Raw genomic sequence first — 24,137 nt, 5'->3', positions numbered from 1 at the left:
TATTTTGTTACATTGTTTTTCGTAATTAATGAAAAATGTTATTTTACGGTATACCTTTAAACGAGCAATTCTTGTATATTAATATATATGTATATAATCTGAATCTCGGAAACGGCTCCAACAATTTTCATAAAACTTAGTACACAGGAGATTTCGGGAACGATAAATCGATTTAGCTACGATTTATTTTCAGAAAATGTAGTGTTTTATTCGTGTTTTCAATAATCAACTCTTCCCGACATGTATTGGCGAATAATAATACTATTTTTCTTAATTGAGGGCAACTAACCGCTTTAAAGACACCACAAGATGGAGTTATCAAAAAAAAAACCAGCAAAGGTCGGTCATCATCTAGTAGTAATAATAATGATAAGAAATGTGTGCTATAAACGCTGACGGCATTAGTTGCGGGTTAAAATGACACAAATGAATTGATTCGAATCGGTCAGCAGGCTGTGTCGCTGGTATACATAGTTCAATTACTACGGCTTAGAACGTGAATACGTCGGAACGCATACTCGTTTTCCTGGATGAGTCTCGTATAGTTAGTAGTATGTTAGTCGTCATGATAATACCTTATCGTTGCCTCCGTTGACTACTCCCCGAATCCTGATCACGCAGGAGCCAGTCACCGTCGACGCCCTAGACACGTCCTTACGGATCCATCAGATCCAATAACCTTTGCATTAGACGCCTTCAGCTCTAACACTAGGAGCAGGCTTAGGGACCCGGTAACCGTACTCGTCGAACTCGACAAAGAGTTCGCCGTGCAACCTAACCCATGAATCAGCTCGCTGAGTTTCTCGCCGGATCTTCTCAGCGGGTCGCGATTCCGATCCGGTAGTAGATTCATTCGCGAAGCAGCTGCTCTTCAGCTGTTAGGTCTCCTTCGGAGGCGCTCGGGTAGCTGTTAGCAAATCCCACCCCTCCTGGCTGAGCCTTTGCTCGCCCACCTGTCCTGGTGAAAATGGAAAGGCCTCGGGGCCACCAGTAATTCTTCAATCATAAAAAAAAGTATGTTAGTTTTACAGTATAATATCTTTTCGTACCTACACACTGACGCCGGGCAGTCGGTATGAATTGGGGTTTTACCTCTTGACCTCTTTCATATATCAAGCCTATTCAATACCGGTTTCGCTATTAGTGGCCCTTATTTTTATCGACCGGCTTAAAGTCTGCCTTCGCCGGTACCAGTCCTACGATCGAGACGGTATATCATTCCCGGGAATCCGGAGATTGGGAAACACGTCCCAAAACCCGACCACGAGCTCCAGTCTTCTACTATGCGAACGACAACAGCCGGTAAGGAGAGGTACTGCCCCAGAACTATGTAAAGTCGTCGTGGCCTAAAGGATAAGACATCCGGTGTGTTCGTGTGTTTTCGTCCGGTGTTCGAATCTCAGGCGGGTACCAATTTTTCTAATGAAATACGTACTCAACAAATGTTCACGATTGACTTCCACGGTCAAGGAATAAATAACACCGTATAATAAAAAGCAAACCCGCAAAATTATAATTTGGTAGGTACCACCACCCTACGTATTTCTGCCGTGAAGCAGCAATGCGTTTCGGTTTGAAGGATGGGGCAGCCGTTGTAAGTATACTTGTGATCTTAGAACTTATATCTCAAGGTTGGTGGCGCATTTACGTTGTGGATGTCTATGGGCTTCAGTAAACACTTCACACCTGTGTGGGCTGTGAGCTCGTCCAACCATCTGAGCAATAAAAAAAAACTACGACGACATCTGTCGTATGTATGTTGTAGTATGTTGTAGAATGAATGTGCTCCCGTCGCGAGCACATTCATTCTACAAGAATACTTTTTTGATATCCAGTAAACTATTATACATCGACTTTAAATTTTTTACCTAATAAACATATAAAAATTTGTAAATTAAAACACAAAATAAGTACGGCTTAGTTAGTTTCGCTTTACAAACAAAAACCTATGTGTTAGTTTGATGTTATATTGTTTTGACGTGGAGTGTAAACTGTAAACGAGATCATCAAACGAACGAAGTGCGTTAACGAGTCGCGAGTGTTGGGTACATACAGCGAATTTGTTATTCCACTAGGCGATTACGAACAGAAACATATTAGTAAAATGCTTTTGGAACGAAGTTCCTAATGGGACGATGCGGATGGGTACCCTAACCGGGAAAAAACGTCCGTAACGTAAGATTTTTATTAGTAATGCACACAGTGTACGACTTAAATTTGTAATAACGTACAAAAAATAACATATTTTTATTATATGTTTTTTATAAATCATTGTTAATAAAATAAAGTTGATAACTTAAAGTAGTTTTTTTTATTCCTATCAATAAAAAAATCATAATAAAAAATGTATACCCGAATAATTATTTTCTTTATACCTCGAATAGAACTTAAAATTAATATTTTTATAATAAAGATCTTCGTTCCTATCCGGTGTCCCACGACACCACATATTTTTATAGTTATTAAAACAAACACGCCTAGCTTTATCATTAGGTCGATTAAATTATAGACTGTTACTACTTGGTTTGGAGCCGCCTGACAATACTTTTCTAAGGTTTAATGCTTTCATAATTATACATATACATTATGATACATAATTTCATTTCTTTCTCATTAGTCGTAGACATAATTAGGATTGCTTTTGAGGGAATAAGTGTACCGAGTGTTTGTTCTGTGCATACGGTTTAATATAACAAATATTTACAATGTTTCTTTTTATTAGTTTATTTTGCAGTTTTTGTTCCTATCGAAGACAAACGAGCTTACCGCCCACCTGATGGCAAGTGGTTAGCCTCGCTCATGCATATCATTAAACGCTAAGGATGGTCAAGCCACGTTTGAAAGAGATCATATTATAGCGCTATGAACAAGAGGTAACTTCAGTCAGACGGCACGTGGTAAATGATGTATTGAAAGATTTTAAACGGATGTAACCTACCGAGGTAGCAAAATTTTTTTTTTTTGTTGCTTATATGCGTGGACGAGCTCACAGCCCACCTGGTGTTAAGTGGTTACTGGAGCCCATAGACATCTACAACGAAAATGCGCCACCCACCTTGAGATATAAGTTGTAAGGTCTCAGTATAGTTACAACGGCTGCCCCACCCTTCAAACCGAAACGCATTACTGCTTCACGGCAGAAATAGACAGGGTGGTGGTACCTACCCGCACGGACTCACAACAGGTCCTACCACCAGTAATTACGCAAATTATAATTTTGCGGGTTTCACTTTTATTACACGACTAGCGACCCGCCCTCGCTTCGCTTCGTAAACATTAAAACACACATGAAACAAAAAAAAAAAAAAAAAAATTCAAAAAGTAGCCTATGTTCATCAGGGACAATGTCGGCTTCTAATGGAAAAAGAATTTTTCAAATCGGTCCAGTAGTTTCGGGGCCTATTCGAAACAAACAAACAAACAAATCTTTCCTCTTTATAATATTAGTATAGTATATAGATGTTATTCCTTCACCGTGGAAGTCAATCGTGAACATTTGTTGAGTACGTATTTCATTAGAAAAATTGGTACCCGCCTGCGGGATTCGAACACCGATGCATCGCTTCAACACGAATGCACCGGACGTCTTATCTTTTAGGCCACGACGACTTCGACTTGAATGAATTTCAATGATTTCTCAGAGGGTATACCAAAGAACGACACTGAGGTCAGAAAGCAACAAAATCTCACAACAGACCTGGAAATCAGTTGTAAACATTTTGTCCGTCAAATCCATGACCGAATTTTGATTACAGAAAAATATTCTATGTACACGAAGTTTGGGTTTAATGGTCTGCCGAATTGATCGAGCTTCATTTTCAAATTGATTACAGTATCAGTAATTTTTACTTTATAAGCAGCACGTACGCAGTTCACGCTTCAGTTTTCGGTACCACGAGATTGTACTGACGTCACTCTACGATGCTGTATTAATAGCTTTAGGTTACGTGAAAACTGTTTTTTAGCTCAAGGATACGTCAAAACACGTAGGCATTGACGTAGATTTGGCCTTACCGAGATCTACTGAGTATAGAAACGCATCGAGTGAACCTGTTTTTTAAAATTCTCTAATCTAACACAGTTTTGAAACTAATAACATTTATAAACAAAACATTCCTTTTTCGGCGACAACAACCTTTTTCGGTGTATTGAAATGCGAAAAACTCAATTACGGTTATTGGAACGAAGTTCCTTATGGGACGATGCGGAGAGGTACCCTAACCGGGAAAAAACCGTCCGTAACGTAAGATTTTTATTAGTAATGCAAACAAAGTACGACTTAACTTTGTAATAACGTACAATTTAATAATTCACACAGTGTACGACTTAACTTTGTAATAACGTACAAAAATAACATATTTTTTTATCATTCATTGACCATGATCTCAGAGCGTTCGTTTGGGCAATACACTAACTCTTGTGCAAACAACCGTGAATGAAGTGTACCACAATAAGATGGCACGTTACCGAATGACCGTGGGTTGCTGCGAAACCTCCAGTTTTATTTTCTTTATACCTCGAATAGAACTTAAAATTAATATTTTTATAATAAGGAACTTCGTTCCTATCCGATATCCCACGACCCCACACATCTTTTTTTTTAGCTTTTCGTTCGTATGGGTCCGGAGAAAGGCGATCACGTTTAGATTAGAAATAAGTTTAGTCGTGCTCACGTCGGGGATGAGATAACTTTATTAATATTGACTACGTGAGGTGAGTCTGCTTACCTACGACTAAATGAAGATACAACCACATTCAATTAGCAAAGTTAGACAGAAAAATAGATGACATGAAAACTAATGATCAATGTAATAATGCAATAATAGAAAAACGACTTTAAGTTTCGAACTCAAGCCATATTGAGAAAGTGGATTAAAAATATATTGTTACGCCGGTAAGAGTAACGCCATCTATCGCCGAATATTCGAACGAATGTCGAAGGATCTAGTAGCACCTGGAACGCCCGAAAAGTACAACGCCATCTATTGTCAGATAGCGGAAACAACACTACAGATGTGTGGAATATTCTCGATAATTCTAGGGATGTGGTATCGGCTATAAAAGCGTTGCAGGGATGGCATGTAGTCAGTTATTAATCGGAACTACTCGAAACGAAACAGCGAACGGATCATCTGAAGCGAAGTGGAAGAAGCGAATTGAGAGTTTTAAGTGTTTTAAGTGTTGAATGCAGTTTTTAGTTGTACTTTGGTAGAATTTTATTTATGCCGAACCCCAGCGCGTAACAATATGATAAATTTTCCTAAAGTTCGTATAAACTCATTTACCACATCCAAGTGACGTAGCTCATGGTTCATGAGGTAATGAGCTGAGCGTGGCTAGGGTTACCAATTACCGCTTAAACTTACCCAAGATCCAAACCCAACACGCACCAACGGTTCATTAAAAAGTGTACTTTTAGAAGATTTATTACTTTGTGTAATTGTTTGTTTTTGGTTGAATTAATTTTATATGTACTATAGGTTCACATTTGCTATTTTTAAAATAATTTAAATCATTATATAAATAACTAAACTCATAAAAAATTTATAGGAAGTTTTACATAGGTTGACATAGGTATATTTAGGTATCAGCCGGAAAAAGGTTTATATTTTGTTGTGTGATTCTAGTACGCACTGCAAATCCTTGGTATAACTTATTAATTTATTATTATTTTTCAATAATTTTATTAAATTATGCATAAGAGCGCAATATGTTCTTTCATACTGCGAAAACGTTTGCCTGCTTTTGCATTTATTTCTTTTATAATATTATTTTTTTATTATTACAATTAAACTGAGAATGCCAAACTAAAGTAGCTAGGGATGTTACCTTAACTGAAACCGGAGATATATGTGCAGTCCAAATAAATGTGAATACCAACAGTCTGTAATATTATTGTCAAGAGAATTCACAGACGGAACAGTAGCCAACATTCGCAAGACAGGACGTAACTGTAACCCGAGATGTCAAGTTCGTTACCAGTGCGCCTAGAGTCAGACCTTGACTCCACTGAGGTAGGAAACAAGCTCTAAGGTTAGAATAAGAACAAAAACCATAAGAAGAAGCATAAATTGAACGAAATACATTCACACTTGCCTGCCAGAGGACTGCTATTTGCGACATAACATTACGGAGATCGATTTAATGCTACTCGTAATAATGAAAATTGGAATGACGAATTTTGGATTTCTATTCGATTTATAGACGAGCCAGATTTTGCTTGAAAAAACATGATGGAAATATAGAAGTGACAGGGCGGCCGACTCAGTGAAACATTGGAAGAGAAGTATTTGCTAGAAGGCAAGTTATAGCATGAAGAAAAATCAGGTACGAAGACATGTATGGAATTCCACGATACCATCAGTTCGATCACATCATACATTCAGATACCATCCTTTGACGAAAGTCTGCGATCAATAAAGCGACTTCAAACTTTGATACGACTGACGCAATCAAACAAATTAAGAAAATAAATTCTGACACGCTAATATGACAGATCTTAAAATCGCGTTACAGCAATAATGGAATGCAATTTCTCAAGATCTTATTGATAACTTAATTTGGGATATATCAAGGAAACTGGAAGCAGTTAAAGAGACCAAAATGGGGCAGCGCTGTTTTTAGCTCAAGTAATAGCTCTTCCTAAGAATTACCCCATAGACACAGCCCGCTGAGTTTCTCGCCGGATCTTCTCAGTGGGTCGTGTTTCCGATCCGGTGGTAGATTCTGCGAAGCACTGCTCTTGCTAGGGCCAGTGTTAGCAACACTACCGATTTGAGCCCCGTGAACTCCTCTACTAGTTCGGTGAATCTAGTATAACCCCCCGAAGTTACTAGAATAGGTAGGAAAAAAAAAAGAGTTTATGAAAAATAATGAATAAAATATTTTAAAGCACTAAAATGTTTCTTTTCTGTTGAAATTTCTGTTTCTTTTTGCAAAATGATTTTTTCATATTTTATCGTTTATTTTTCGACGTTTGCAACCTTAAAATTCCGAACATTAAATAAAATCCAAATTAATAAACTTAATTGTCACAAATTTGCATGAAGTTTTTTTTTGTAGCCACTTTATACATTCGAGTGTTTATTAGATCATTTATTATGTATTATTTATGTCTTTAAATTTTACTTATAAGTCGTAATTTACCGTGGGCTATTCAGATCACAGCCACCACCGATTCACTGAAGAGTAAAATATTTCAAATCAGTTCATCACCATTGTGCGTATATACTCTAGGTCGTCGTCGCTGGGCTTACGTCATTATCAGCCTTTGAGCCTCTTCAATGCTCCGTGAAAAATGTGAGAAATGTCATTTAAGGCGCCTCAGAGCGTTCCCTTAATTTAGAATGACGCGAAAGGAGCCTCACAGCCTATTTTCCCGGTCTTTAAGCAAACGAAATTTTAAGAATTCTGATTTAATAAAACTGACGTAGCCATTTTATGTTTATGTACTTAATCTACATTTCAATGTATATTTCATGAACGAATGACTGATGTTTTTTTTCCTTAGGAGATTTTTATTGAAATTTTACACAGTTTTATTATATTAGGGGTTAAAAAGTATAAAATTGCCGATTTTTACGGAAAAATTGAAAATTGTTTTTTAATTTTTCTTTAACATATTTATTTAATCAAAATAATAAATCATTAATATCAATGTTCCGCGTCGGAACTCATATTCAAAAATCACTTGAACTATCGAAGTATCCATCTTTCTTGTCTAAGCTGAATTAAAAAAACAATTGAAAGTCGATAATCGAATGTTGCACGTTTTTTAAAAGAAGGACCTCATAGGTACCATTTGAAAAAAGTTTCACTCAAAAATCTCAAACCATGAAGGTTCTATGTCAATTCGAAGTACCTATTACAATAAAAAGGCAATTTCATATTTTAACCTTTATTACTTTTATCAGGCTTATGAAGGATGACGATATCTAATATTTCAAACGTGTGATTTTACGCGTATGCAGGTAAACACACTGTCAACGGAAACCGTAAACTTATGTTAATATCTCTTGGGTCATTACCCAAAACTTGTATAAGGGAACAAAGAAGGTTTCTTGCGAAAAAAATGTGTACTAAAGTTTGTTTTGAGAGTAAACAGGAAAAAATGCTTAGACAGAAAATGAAACTAATGCTTTAGTCTAATTAAAACAAAACGAAATACAAAAATAAATTTTAATAAGCTCAAAATACGTCCTACGATCATTAAAACATGACGCTTAACTTTATTGAGTATTTAAAATTAGTGTTAGCTCTCAATATTCGTGCCAAAGATAACAGAACTATCTCGGTTCAGTAATTGTCGTCAGCCGAAATGCGAACAACAGACACTTTGATGTTCCTAAACGCAATTCCTTTGATCATCCGAAAGGCCCTAATGTTGTTAGATTATGAATTTAAAAATTCGATCGCGCAACTTGATTCGTAGTAGTGAAAGCTAAGTGGCTTATTAGAAGCTATCGTTTTGATTTAAAGCTTTCTGATTTGATTCCGATGAAAGATTAATCGATTTTAGTGATGTTATCTTTTAAAGTATAAGTGAATGTTTTTTTTTGCACGAAGTGCCTTAACGCTGTTTGCGGCCGACATTATTTGAGAAACAAAATAGCCCATGTTCGATAGTTGCATTAAAAGTAGGAACCCACCAGCCGGCGAAGGTAGCATGGCACTCCGTGATTATCCACCGCCCCCCCTATTACGAACCACGGACACCGCCAAGGCCACCCCACTCCCGGAGGAGCCGAGCGTGGGGGAGAACAAAAAAAGTGCGCGTACGCCGCTCTCTATCATTTTTGTGTCTTATTATTTAATTACTTACTACATAACAGTAGAGAAAAAATAATGTTTATATGCTTAGCGTCTAAACGATTAAGCATGTTTCTACTGATGTAGCTCTCCCGACCACAAAAGTTTTTTTTCTGTCTGTAAAGTCTGTGTTTATTTATTATTTGCATACGTTTTTGTTCTTGTATAATAGTTGTTTTTTCTCTGTATATCTTTAAACTACAAAACAATCGGTCAAATTTTCTTATTTTGGTCCCTAACCATAATATTTGTGAAAAATAATTACATTAATTAAATATACGTTCACTGATAAATTCTATTGATATCAAAATACGTTATACATGTAAAATTAAAACTACTTATTTTACTTTAAAAACAACCTAATAAATGAATAAAAGTAATAATTATTTAGGTAAAGCTACTTATAAATAGAAAATCTGCGATAATATAATAATTAAATTAATAAATTCAGGGTTATCAGTAAACGCGTTTCACTCACCAGAAATCCTCTTAATGTGAAGCTGGGTCGCGAAATTGTTTCCCATTTGCGAAACATAGCTGTCCTTTTTGCTGGATAGTTGAATGCTGAAGCCATCAGATTCTAATGAGGCTCGTGGCGCTCTTGCGGCCTGCACAGCTTTATTGCATAGCGTAGTTGGAGCTACCTTGGCCAAAGCCGCTTCTTGGGAGCCGGTGCTGTCCCGGCGCCGGTTCTTGTGATCGAGAAGCATGCTTGGGGTACACCCCATTTTGGCACTACACTTTGGCACTAGCACTGACACCAGCACTGGCACTTGACTGCAGCATTTTTCAAATCTGGAACAACGTAGATTCGATGTTAATATTATTCACACCGCAATAAATAGATCGTGTAATAATACAAATCTTCTAAAACCGATAGTGTCTTAAATTTTTTCTTTCAATGGCGCCTTGATCCTCTTAGAAAATTTATTTATTTTATTTATTATTAATATAGAAGTAGAAACACAATCATAATTTGCATCTGTGCTTGAACTAGGTGATAAAACCTGTATCTCAAGCAGCATATAAACTTAAAACATTTCTGCAAGAATATTCAAGAATAAAATACCGAAAGGGTAACAGAAATGTTTCGGTTTCCTGTTTACCGATGAACGAATCTCATGTTACCTAAAGTTTTAGTTCTGAACTCAATTTTCTTACAGTATTGGATTCTAATCAATCTAGGTCAATAGCATTTTGATTGAAATAGAAATAGTACCTATGTAACTAAATGTGAAATAATTTAATAATTCAGAACGTGATGGAAGAAAAAAACAATCATCGTGTTGAATTGACTACTTATTTTGTTCAAATGCTTAGCAAGAAAGAGCTTGGATAGAGGAGAACTTACATGGTATAAGACCCAGCTCGAGGTCTGGTTTATGAGTACACATTCCCAAAATTCCAATATTTAAATTTAGATAACAATATATAAATGATAAATATATACATTTTTTACAATTACTCCCACGCAACCTGTTGTGTGTTCATGGTGTTACGACAAAACCTTATCTGAAGTGATTACAACAATATTCGTTTTTAAATTGATGATATACCAATTTTAGCAGACTAGCGATTGTCTAGCAGGTCTGTTAAAATAGGTTTATATTGACCAATGTATTGTTTGTTCTCTTTTTGTCTACTTATCTGCCAGCAGCCTTGAGGGGCTATTGTATCTGAATAAGTAGGCGAGCTCGGGGGGTTCAAACTAAGAATTTGCTGACGTATGACCTAGCAAAAGCAATGCTTCGCTGAATCTACCACCGAATCGGAATCGCGACCCACCAAGAAGATTCGGTCAGAAACTCAATGCGTCGTGCCTTGGTCGTGCCTATGAGATTCTTTCCTTCCCATTTTAATTATTTTAAACGACCACTTAAATAGTTTTGTAAATAAAACATCATTTTCTTTACTTGCTCCAAGTTAAGCCAGACTCATATCAGATCGATTTACTTAAGCATGTTTTGTGTAAAAACTTTTTTAATTACGCTCTTTATTACACGGTTCCGCGGTAGAAATTATGAACGATGCGATGTATCTTTCTACTTACGATACAACTTTGTAACGATACTTCTTGTCTATAGATACAAAAAAAAAATCAAAACTTTTTGCATTAGTTATGTATAAGGTAAATTGTGGAAGCAGTTCACCTAGTTACCGGAAATTATTGACTGTTATTGGTGTGATTAGTCCACTGAGTTTTCTCTCCGGAATTTATCAGTGGGTCGCGATTCCGATACGGCAGTAGATTCAGGGAGTCACTGGTCTTGCTCCCACAGACACAGCCCACTGAGTTTCTCGCCAGATCTTCTCAGTGGGTCGCGTTTCCAATCCGGTGGTAGATTCTGCGAAGCACGGCTCTTGCTAGGGTTCGTGTTAGCAACGTCGTCAGGTTTGAGCCCCGTGAGCTCACCTACTAGTTAAGGTTACGCTGAAATAGCCTCTCAAGGCTGTCAGCTTAGGTAGGAAAAAAAACCTCTTGCTAGAGTTAGCAAATTCGTCATGCTTAGCCCTGTGTGCTCGCCTACACATTCGACGAACCTAGTATAACTCTCAAACTTACTAGGTACGCACAAAAGAAGTTGGTGCGAAGACTTTTTGTGAGTCAACACGGGTAGGTACCGCCATTTTACTTATTATTGCCATAAAGCTAATATACTTTTAGAAGTTTGCAGGGTGGGACTTTTGTAACACAGTTGACACATAGACCTCAGTTCGTTAAACTGCACATCAGTAAATGCGATAGAGATGTACTGATTTAATCTACGGAGAAAGCGGCACTTCTCTAGTGAATGAATCCTTTTATTATTACGAAACCAAAAGTAAAAGATGGCGTATTTGAGGTCGTCACTGAACATATAAATATCATGAATTCACAAAACACATCTTGGCAAATCTTAGTACGTCTTTTGTAAAACAAATATTAAAGCTCCGTGGATATAATTCGCTTCTTTGATCTAACAAATATGTCAAAACAAACTGTAATACATTTCTAAACGAAACATTAATACCGTTAACTACAGTTTGTTCTAATATAACGAAGTATTTTATGTTAATTATGTAAGCTTTGTCTTTTGTCCGTGTTTTTTTTTATATACACTTTTATTTTTGTTGGAACGAAGCTCCGTATGGGACGATGCGGAAGGTACCCTAACCGGGAAAAAACGTCCGTAACGTAAGATTTTTGTTATTATTCTTTATTGATTTCTTCATTTTTACAATTATTAACGGCCCGGATTACCGTCCCGCAGGGTACGGGACACGGATTCAAATTCCGGTCGGTTTCCGTACGTTTTCCAAAGACGTTTGTCACTTATCTGGTCTTAAGGTGTATTAAAGCCCGTAATAGTAGGGATTGAGATGGGTATAGATCGTTATTAAGCGCTCCATATTGTCTTTTTTAGAGCAGAACAGTTCGATACGTTGTAATGCAATTGAGACTGTGATATCATGTATAAGTGCGTGTTTACTTCTATGGGCTTCGGTAACCACTTAGCATTGGGTTGGTCGTATGCTCAATAACACCTATAGGAAACTTAAAAAAGATCAACAGTAAAGTTGATTTTATTACGAACTAGCTGACCCGGCAGACTTCATAGTGCCAGTGCCACAATCCATAAATAAAAGACCTAAACTTTTGTATAAAATAAGCTTAAAACAAACAAAAGGAACACGTTCGACGGAGGAAACATCAAAGAAAAAACAAAATTGTTATTTTTATTTAATTCCGAGCATTTTCATATTTATCTACCTTTTAAACCTTCTCTGGACTTCCACGAATAATTCAAGACCAAAATTAGCCAAATCTGTCCAGCCGTTCTCGAGTTTTAGCGAGACTAACGAATAGCAATTCATTTTTATATATATATATATATATATATATAGATTAAGTCGTTGCTAAAGCTCCACATAAAGTAAATATAAAATAACGTACGAAAATTGTAATTACTCCGCACACACTCAGGCTCGCATAGTTACTAGTGATGTATGAACTATGAAGTAATTGTTCCATTTGCCGCACCCGACTGCGCCCCCGCGTTACTAAACAAAAATTCTAACTATTATTTTTAGGTTTAATTGCTTATTGTCACAAAGCCATGCGACAGCCAATCAAAATGTCCAAGTATCCAAAGACAGGGTACTGTTAGGCGGCCTGACCAAATGTTCTTTTATAAAGATATTTTTTCGCGACTGAATTAGAAGAGAGAATAATACCCGACGAGAAACTAAGTGGGTTGTATCTATGGATTAAGTTGCACATCGAGCTCTTGATTTTAGCAAAGCTGCTTTGTAGAATTAGTTTGATATAACATTACACATACAATGCACAGAAACAATAAATTGGTTTTTGTCTGTACGTTTACTTTAAGATTGCACGCCAGTTACTGAATCTCATAGAAACTGCAATGAGAATGGCGTTGGCGAATTCTCAGTTTTTCTTTATAACGGTTTCCCCTGTCCGCTGGAATAACCGGTCACCGTTCTCGTCGAACCCGTCGCTTGCGACGAAGGGCTCGACGAGTAAATTAACTCTCAGACACAGCCCACTGAGTTTCTCGCGGGATCTTCTCAGTGGGTCGCGTTTCCGATCCGGTGGTAAATTCTGCGAAGCACGGCTCTTGCTGGGGTTCGTGTTAGCAACGTCATCAGGTTTGAGCCCCGTGAGCTCACCTACAAAAGTTAGGGTTACGCTGAAATAGCCTCTCAAGGCTCTCAGCTTAGGTAGGACAAAAAAAAAAGCTGGAATAAATACTTGCTTCGAGCGCACAGCTATATGCTCAATCACCAGTGGAATTTAGATGGAATTTTCTAGAAATATTTTTAAGTCGTGTTCACATAAAGGTAGCGTGCAAGTGTGTGCAAAACTACCAGTAGCTGGAATGTTAAATTACTTAACGAGCTAGGGAAATACATGAAACTGATAAAAAGGGCGAAGCAATAGCAGTTTCATCGTCCTCCGACCTAAATAAAGAACGCATTTACAATTTTAGTGTAAATAACGGGGTGAATAAATCGATTTCATTAATGAACGATTTATTGGAATCGAGTATAATCGATCAGCGCCCGATGGTCTTTGTTCGATGCCAGTCATTCGGCGAAGGGGGTGAATTAATTGATACGGCGACGTAACAACAAAACAATTTAGCGATACAACTTCCGTGAGATGAAAAATCAGTAACATTAATATTAAGTTTGATTAATTGCTTTATTAAATATTATCATTATCTTATTTCTATTATAATAGTTAGGTATACTATTTCTATATTATACTTATTGGCCTAGAGGATAAGACGTCCCGTGCATTCGCATCTAGCGATGCACCGGTGTTCGGATCCCGCAGGCGGGTACAATTTTTTCTAATGAAATATGTACTTAAGAAATGCTTACGATTGACTTCCACGGTAAACGAATCACATCGTGTAATAAAAATCAAACCTGCAAAATTATAATTTTCGTAATTACTGGTGGTAAGACCTCTTGTGTGTCCGCACGGGTAGGTATTACCACCCCGCCTATTTCTGCCGTGAAGCATTAATAAGTTATACTGAGACCTTAGAACTCATATTTCAAGGTGGTTTTTTTTTTTTATTGCTTAGATGGGTGGACGAGCTCGCAGCCCACCTGGTGTTAAGTGGTTACTGGAGCCCATAGACATCTATAATGTAAATGCGCCACCCACCTTGAGATATAAGTTCTAAGGTCTCAGTATAGTTACAACGGCTACCCCACCCTTCAAACCGAAACGCATAGCCCATAGCATGCCCATAGACATTTACGTTGTAGATGTCTATGGGCTCCACCAGGTGGCTGTGAGCTCGTCCACCCATCTAAGCAATAAAAAAAAGAAAGAAGCACTATGTTTGTATGGTTGTATGTACTTGTCAGAGCTCAAAATACGTCCTACGATAATTAAAACATGACGTTTAACTTTATTGAGTATTTAAAATTAGTGTTAGCTCTCATTATTCGTGCCAAAGATAACAGAACTATCTCGGTTCAGTAATTGTCGTCAGCCGAAATGCGAACAACAACCACTTTGATGTTCGTAGAGTAGTGTTTGATTTTATTACGAATACCAACCGTATCAGCAATATTTACTTCTAAATATTATTATGTACTTCAAATCTCAATGCTTAACTTTTTTGGTTTACAGGAACTAATCATTTATGGTAATTACGGTAGGCAGCGGCTTGGCTCTGCTCCTGGCATTGCTGACGTCCGTGAGCGACGGTAACCACTCACCATCAGGTGATCCGTATGCTCGTCTGCCTACAAAAGCAATACAAAAAAAACTAAATAATTCGATTTTTACACTAATGTTTTTTATATTATAAATTAAATTAGCCTGTATTAATATTATTTAGTTGTTGTTAATTTATGCAATGTTTATTTCTTCAAAATAGCATTGTCATCGTTCTTCAAAAATGGAATAAGATTACGTACTACGAATAGAAAATCTGTCGAAATGCCCAAAGAGAATTTATTACTTATTTTAATTAGGGGGAGAGAGAGAGATTATTCTTTATTGAACACAAAAAAATAAATAAGCAATGCGATACATTAACACTAATCATACCAACATTAGTACCTATTTCTACCATAGCGGGTAGATAACGGGTATACGACAAGTATTACTCAAAATAAACTAAATAAAACAAAAAAAAGTATAATAACTGTAGATTAATTGGTAAAAAAAGTCATGATGTCAAATTTGCGAAAGCATTTTCAATGCAAAAGTTCAAAATTGGGTTATTTGACCCGTTATGGTATGTTTAGTGTTAAATACAAAAAAAGTAGAATTGGCGATCTTATCGCTAAGAGTGATCTCTTCCAGACAACAATCAGGTGGATAAGAATCATTTGGAAACGAATTACACGCGGTGTATCAATTCAGTGAAATATATTATGTTTAAGCACATACACATACATACACACATAAATACATATATATGCACGTACAAATAGTTATATAAACACACACAGTCCTACGTTTCAAAACTTATTTTGTACAAAGGCTTAAATTACGTTTTATTATTCAGCTATGAAGCGTTCGCGTGACGTCACTAGTGAATGACGCGGAATATTTTCACCTCATTAATAGACCGTAACCTACTTACGCTAATTTAAAATAGCTATACTATATTATTGTTTTAAGTTTGAGACTTGAAACTAGTTTTTCGATCACCTTGAGACGGCGAAAACTGGCAGAAGATACAACATATTTTAGTACTAGAATTAATGCTAGTGTTAACTAGTGACTTGAAGGCTCTTCTTCTTCTATATCGTTCCCTCACTACTGAGGATCGCGACCACATGTGACGTACTTCCAATGTGCTCGATCTTGAAGGCGCTTCGTAAGAAAATGTTCAGTTTTGGAACGAAGTTCCTTATGGGACGATGCGGAGGGGTACCCTAACCGGGGAAAACGTCCGTAACGTAAGATATTTATTAGTAATGCAAACAATGTACGACTTAACTTTGTAATAACGTACAAATTAGTAATGCACAGTGTACGACTTAACTTTGTAATAACGTACAAAAAATAACATATTTTTTTATCATTCGTTGACCACGATCTCAGAGCGTTTGCTTGCGCAATACACTAACTCCTATGCAAACAACCGTGAATGAAGTGTACCACAATAAGTTCGCACGTTACCGTATGACCGTGGGTTGTTGCGAAACCTCCAGTTTCATTTTCTTTATACTTCGAATAGAACTAAAAATTAATATTTTTATAAGGAACTTCGTTCCTATCCGGTGTGCCACGACACCACACATCTTTTTAATGTGAATTCTTTCTCCTCTTCCTTTCGTCGATAATCCTCAGTGGCCCTCGTGGCCCCTTTTAATAACTTTCTCCTGGATTATCTCGCGACAGCCCTACCTATCTTCGGCTGCGAGGATGGTATTGTGGACTGAAGTATTGAGAGTAGAGCGTATCAGCTCTGACCATCGCATTGGACTTCTGCCTCTGGACCTTCTTCCGCATACCTTTATATTCTTTTTCTTTTTACGTATTACGAATTCTTTACGTACTTTACTGATACAATTTAGTGACGGTAGGGTTTATTGCGAATAAACTGGTGGTAGGACCTCTTATGAGTCCGCACGGGTAGGTACCACCGCCCTGCCTATTTCTGCCGTGAAGCAGTAATGCGTTTCGATTTGAAGGGTGGGGCAGCCGTTGTAACTATACTGAGACCTTAGAACTTATATCTCAAGGTGGGTGGTGCGTTTATGCTGTAGATGTCTATGGGCTCCAGTGACCACTTAACACCAGGCGGGCTGTGAGCTCGTCCACCCATCTAAGCAATAAAAAAAAAGAATATACTACCAGTCTTCTTATCTTTGTCGCAAAACAGTTATACAGTTGACATTTCGACCCCACCTCTCGAGATGGGTGGTGGTTCGTCAAAATGCAGTAACCAGAGGCTACAAACATTTTCTGAGCATTACAAAAGGCAGTTTTTCCAACTGCTAATACCTAACACATATCCGATCCTGTAGATCGAATGGTAAACAGTCGACGTCCCCCAAAACACGTCATTACGGATCCTCCTGATCCATTAACGGTTCTTTTAGGTACCACAAGCACCGGTCACCGTCGAACCCGTCGCTTGTGAGGAAGGGCTCGATGAGTGAATTAGCCCACAGACAGCCCACTGAGTTTCTCGCCGGATCTTCTCAGTGGGTTGCATTTCCGATCAGGTGGTAGATTCTGCGAAGCACTGCTCTTGCTAGGGTCGGTGTTGGCATCACTCCGGATTGAGCCCCGTGAGCTCACCTACTAGTTAAGGTTACGCTGAAATAGCCTCTCAAGGCTTAGGTAGGAAAAAATAAAAAAACTACCTAACTCAAAATCGACTTTGTATTCGTCGAAACAAATACCCAAAGGGAGCGCGGTCCCATCGACCGCAGAAACGAAATTGATGTTTCGCACTGAAAGATCCCACCCAATATTTCTGTCGTGTTCAGTAATTTTCGCTTATTCAACTTTTTTTATTATGTCCGTAGGGAGAATAATTTACTCTTTCACACAGAGAGAGAGAATTGAATGGGAATTTCGGATGGAAATTCTACGAATAAATCGTTACGCTATTAAAAAACGAGATTGCCTCTTCAGTAAGGCCTCGGGGAAATTGTTTATCTTTTTTTTTTTTCGATTTGACGCTATGGTTATTCTGTAAAAATACTACCCTTCCAATTTTGAAATAGCTGTAAAAATACTACTCTTCCAATTTTAAAATAGGAGCTATTAATTGAATTGTTATCAAAGCATACAGACTGATCGGAATATGGTTCATATCAATAAAAGTACTAAGTCAAATGACGATTAAGGCTTTGCTCAATGGCGGATCCAGGAGGAGGGTCATGGGGGTCATGACCACCCCCTGAGCTGGTTCCAGGACTTAGGTGGACCACTAATTGAATATAATGATTTTATTTATATATTTTGTCACCATACAGATTTTATGTAACTACATACCTTCAATATTTAATTAATTTAATATTATATAATAACTTTGTATACTGGCAAACGTTTGGGAACGAACGCATCTAAATTTGACTATGTGACCCCCTCCTGGCGCCAAAGTTGGATCCGCCCTTGGCTTTGCTGTTGTGTTATTTTCAAAACAAACTCTTTTTAAGTGAATTCCAAAATTGAGATTGAAGATCACACAATAAACACAAACCTATGATTATAAGTTGTACGTACGTTGGAATGTCACACAATGAACAATAATATTCGGTTTCAAGTCAGAGCAACTGTAACAAGGGAATAAGTTGGAGAGAAATATATTTGCGGTACAAAGTGTGAACTGATAGCGAGCTAAAATCAATTTATGATATGAAATTCAAATTAATTTTGGAGTTCGACTTGTACGGGTGGGATGAATACGTGACAGTTATTCGAAAACAGAAATCATCACGGGAATTACCAAACATTTAAACTAGTGTCCGCGTAATTATAGAAAATAGACCACAATAACTGAAACCATAAGGTTTATATTCCTGGTATGGATATATAAACATACTCTGTTTTGTTTGTACTTTTTTTTTTGTTGCCCTTGTAGGCAGACGAGCATACGGCCCACCTGATGGTGAGTGGTTACCGTCGCCCATGGACTTCAGCAATGCCAGGGGCAGAGCCAAGCCGCTGCCTACGCTGTTAGTGATATTTTGAAGATTTTTTTTCCAGATTTTATTGTTACCAATATATTCTGTCATAAGCTGTTATAAAAAGTAAATAAAAATAATATCAGTTGATAAATAGAAGAGATAATTGTACTTATGTAACGGTTCTGTTTTTTTTTTATTATTGCCCTTGTAGGCATACGAGCATACGGCCCACCTTATGGTGAGTGGTTACCGTCGCCTTTAGCAATGCCATGGGCTGAGCTAAGCCGCTGCTTACCGTTGAGTACTCTCCACAAGCCTCGTTTGAAGAAGAACACGTCATAGCGCTCGGGAAACACCGTGGAGGGAAGCTCATTCCAAAGCCGGATGGTACGTGGCAAAAAGGATCTCTGGAAACACACTGTGGATGAACACAGTGGCTCACGGTAGTATGGATGAACTCTACTCCGGTGGCGGGCGGTGCGATAGTAAAAACGAGGTGATGGAATCATCTCAAACAATTCATCAGAGTACTGCCCTCTAGTACAAAGTAAAGCATGAAAGAGTGCATGCGGCAGAGATGCGAATGTTGAAATGGATGTGTGGAGTGACAAGAATGAGTATATCAGAGGAAGTGTGAAAGTAGCCCCGGTAAGCAACAAAATAAAGAGCGGACGGTTACCGTGGTATGGAGATGTGATGCGTAGAGAGAATATGCAGGTGACTAGGAGATGTATGGAAATGGTAGTGCAAGGTAGAGGGGGAAGAGGTCGACTGAAGAAGACATGGACGGAGTGTGTGAATGACGATATGAGAGAGAGAGGAGTGAGTGTTGAGATGACGGCTGATAGAAGAGAATGGAAGAACAAATTAGCTGTGCCGACCCCACCTAGTGGGATAAGGTGAAGAAAAAGAAGACTCCCCATGGAACATACAGGTTCCAAGGTAATTGACTATTTGTGGCGGGCAGTGAATTCAGTAGCACAGGTCTCCCTAGTTTTTATAAATCCTTTTAAAATATACAAAGAATATTACTATGAATTACCATTATTAATTATATGCATTAATGGTAAATGGTATTTAAGTTATGCATACATTTTGAAAAAGTTTCGTTGATTTTTATTGATTTTAATCTTTTATGATATTCGTAATTATGTAATCATGATAATATTGTGTAACTCTTGAACTCTGAACTGATTTGACATTGTGAGAATCATTAAGGTACAATTGTTACTGTAGGTACGTATCCGAAAATTATTGTATTGTATAAATACCTTCATATAATGAGATAAATTAAAATTATACGTTGTATAAAACTTATGATAATTATTTTACTTGGACCGCGCCTTAGTATACAAACTCAGCTCTGTGGTACAATCAAATAGACAAGTATTCCTCCAACATACATAGGTATTTTATGTTCCCTATTAGACTGGAAACTAACTGAATTACTTGCACGGCGACGCGTGCATTTCAATTAGAGTGTGCTCTCTGTGATATTCCACGCGGCTATAAACTTTATAGCGTTGATTTAATCAACTCTCATAATGTGTCTGCTGTCTCGATTTTCAAAGAAATTTATTTTATCGATAGTCAGATCCGATATTGGATTGAAGTCAACGACCTAAGTCGTAAACTATAAAGCAGTTGCAAATAAAAAGTTTATTATGTTTATATTAACATCGTGTAATAAAAATCAAATACGAAAAATTATAATTTGCGTAATTACTGGTGGTAGGACCTCTTGGGAGTCCGCGCGGGTAGCGCACAACCATCCTGCCTATTTCTGCCGTGAAGCAGTAATGCGTTTCAGTTTGAAGGGTGGGACAGCTTTTGTAACTATACTTGAGACCTTAGAACTTATATCTCAAGGTGGGTGGCGCATTTACCTTGTAGATGTCTAGGGGCTCCAGTAACAACCTAACACTAGGTGGACTGTGAGCTCGTCCACACATTTTTATGCAATAAAAAATAATAATTAAGTACGCGAATCTTTCGTATTCATATTTTTTTTACGAAACCCTTAAATGTTCGTTTGTTTTTCTGTGTTCTGCATTACTACGGTACACCTTTATGATAATAATTAACTCAAAGCTCTTATCCATTTTAAGATCAGGGTAGTATTCAGAAAGAGCAGACATGTTTATTCTTAGCCTTTTAAGTGCATCTGAGTACTTTGCTCCGTTGTACGGCTCAGTATGACTTGAGACGTTGTTGCATGTTGTTACGAGTATTTTACGATACTCGTGATTTGGTCTCTGCAATGACTAATATTAAAAAGCCAATTCAGTCGAAACCTTACTGGTGGTAGGACCTCTTGTGAGTCCGCACGGGTAGGTACCACCACCCTGCCTATTTCTGACGTGAAGCAGTAATGCGTTTCGATTTGAAGGGTGGGGCAGCCGTTGTAACTTGCACCCATCTAAGCAATAAAATAAAAAAGCTTCTATACAAAAATCATAAGTTTTTATTCAGTAACTTAAGTAGCATATAGTTAGCATTTATGTATAGCACAAATCTGCTTATTAACTTCATATTACGTGAATACGCACTGTAATCCGAACCAGCTGACAGAAGCGTTTTGCACGTCATTTGATTTTATTTATATTACATTATGTGCAGCGCACACTTTTTTCAGATAGGTGGCGGCATTTACGTTGTAGATGTGTATGGGCTCCAGTAACCACTTAACACCAGATGGGCTGTGAGCTCGTCCACCCATCTAAGCAATAAAATAAAAAAGCTTCTATACAAAAATCATAAGTTTTTATTCAGTAACTTAAGTAGCATATAGTTAGCATTTATGTATAGCACAAATCTGCTTATTAACTTCATATTACGTGAATACGCACTGTAATCCGAACCAGCTGACAGAAGCGTTTTGCACGTCATTTGATTTTATTTATATTACATTATGTGCAGCGCACACTTTTTTCAGATAGGTGGCGGCATTTACGTTGTAGATGTGTATGGGCTCCAGTAACCACTTAACACCAGATGGGCTGTGAGCTCGTCCACCCATCTAAGCAATAAAATAAAAAAGCTTCTATACAAAAATCATAAGTTTTTATTCAGTAACTTAAGTAGCATATAGTTAGCATTTATGTATAGCACAAATCTGCTTATTAACTTCATATTACGTGAATACGCACTGTAATCCGAACCAGCTGACAGACGCGTTTTGCACGTCATTTGATTTTATTTTATTACATTATGTGCAGCGCACACTTTTTTTTTCAAGAATGGCCAGAATTACTTTAAGCAAATTAGTAGCTTACCAACTAAACTGTCTTGTCACTAGGTCCCACAAATTTAAACTTTTCTTTTAAATATCACATTTTTTACTGGTGGTAGGACGTCTTGTGACTCCACACGGGTAGGTACCACCGCCCTGCCTATTTCTGCCATGAAGCAGTAGTGCATTTCAGTTTGAAAGGTGGGGCAGCCGTTGTAACTATACTGAGACCTTATATCTCAAGGTAGGTGGCGGCATTTACGTTGTAGATGTGTATGGACTCCAGTAACCACTTAACACCAGGTGAGCCGTGAGCTCGTCCAGCCGTATAAGCAATAAATATGTTTTGCCATTAAGCAAGCAATGTAGAAGAAAACAACTAAGTTTCCAATACAATTTTTCTTTCATTACAAAATGAAAAGAAATACGATCTATCCGAAGAGAAAAACCACTATTGTTTTGTTAATTGAAAATAACGGAGCATACGTGACATTTGAGAACAATGGAATTGTTGTGATGACGGTCGAGCCACATGTCAGATGTGCGCTACCTATATCAGGGGTCTATGTATGTTTGTTTTTAAACCTCAATATAATATGTAAATCGTTTAGGAAAACGAAGGCATGATTGACAAGCGCAGCACAAAAAATTTTTTATCGAAAAATTCTAACACACTTATGTAGGATTGGCAAGAATGGAACGTATGAAACTAGTGTGAAGATGTGAGTGAGAGAAAACGGAAAGAAAGGGAGAAGAGAATGACAGACTGATGAAGATGGCGAAGACGGTTGAAAAATGAGCAAGACGTAACAAAAGTGTTAATTATTAATTATTATTATAACAGAAGATTTTGGAACAGTGGAAGTTTTATTTTATGCGCTGCTATCCCTATTCTACACTTATGTTTTATTCAACTGATTAGGGTATCAATTATTTTATAGGACACGGGTGGCGAGGGCCCACTGTTTTCGTTCGGGTTTCTAGCATGGCGTATCGCCAATACTTAAGATATAAGGTTGACATGTTCAAAATGATTCATTTTCATCTCGTATGTACTATCGCATCGCCCGGAGCAGAGTTCATCCATACTCATCTGAATCACTGCGATCTTTGATTGCATGTTTCCAGATATCTTTTCTGCGACGTACTATCTTTTTCCGCCCTGCCTATTTCTGCCGTGAAGCAGTAATGCGTTTCGGTTTGAAGGGTGGGGCAGCCGTTGTAACTATACTGAGATCTTAGAACTTATATCTCAAGGTGGGTGGCGCATTTACGTTGTAGATGTCCATGGGCTCCAGTAAGGTGGGCTGTGAGTTGGTCCAACCATCTAAGCAATAAAAAAAAAATAAAAAAAATCTCCTCTATGATGCTTCCCGAGTGCTAGTCTATCTTCAAATAGTTTGAGTATAGCTGTAGGCATTGATTGTACCCCTGCCACAATTATTGTCCATGAGCGATTATTGCTATTCCGAAATTGCTTTAGAAACGTAAACTTTTAAACCAGTTGTACTGATGACACGAACAAAAAATTATTTAGTGAATTAATTGATTCATTAATTTTTCAATTTTATTTATTTCTATTACAACGTATTTCTAGATTCATGTGTGAAAGCTGAATTATAATATATCACTTTATATTATATTACTAGCTGACCCGGCAGACTTCGTAGTGCCTCAATCGATAAATAAAAGACCTAAACTTTTGTATAAAAGAAACTTAAAACAAACAAAAGGAATTCGTCCGGGGGGGACGGGGGACACATCAAAAGAAAAACAAAATTGTTATTTTTTTTAATTCCGAGAATTTTCATATTTATCTACCTTTTAAAGCTTCTCTGGACTTCCACAAATAATTCAAACCTAAAATTAGCCAAATCGGTGCAGTCGTGCTCGAGTTTTAGCGAGACTAACGAACAGCAATTTATTTTTATATATATAGATAGATATTAGTATAGATTATGTATTTAGAACT

General features: G+C 37.4%; 1 protein-coding gene across 4 annotated transcripts in view; it reads right to left on the bottom strand.

Annotated features, from left to right (window-relative positions):
* The window catches only part of LOC101737283 (high affinity cAMP-specific and IBMX-insensitive 3',5'-cyclic phosphodiesterase 8), a 300,600-nt gene that overhangs the window by 194,113 nt on the left and 82,350 nt on the right, over positions 1 to 24,137 (bottom strand). For all 4 annotated transcript variants that reach the window (XM_062674044.1, XM_062674043.1, XM_062674042.1 and 1 more), the window contains one exon: positions 9,287 to 9,603. In XM_062674044.1, coding sequence (XP_062530028.1) covers positions 9,287 to 9,536 — 250 coding nt within the window. In that variant the 5' untranslated portion in view covers positions 9,537 to 9,603. The remainder of the gene's footprint in view (positions 1 to 9,286; positions 9,604 to 24,137) is intronic.

Source organism: Bombyx mori, chromosome 19 (assembly GCF_030269925.1).
Source record: "Bombyx mori chromosome 19, ASM3026992v2".
NCBI lineage: Eukaryota > Metazoa > Arthropoda > Insecta > Lepidoptera > Bombycidae > Bombyx > Bombyx mori.
Note: the sequence above shows the minus strand (reverse complement) of the source record. Positions and strands in the feature narration are given on the sequence as shown.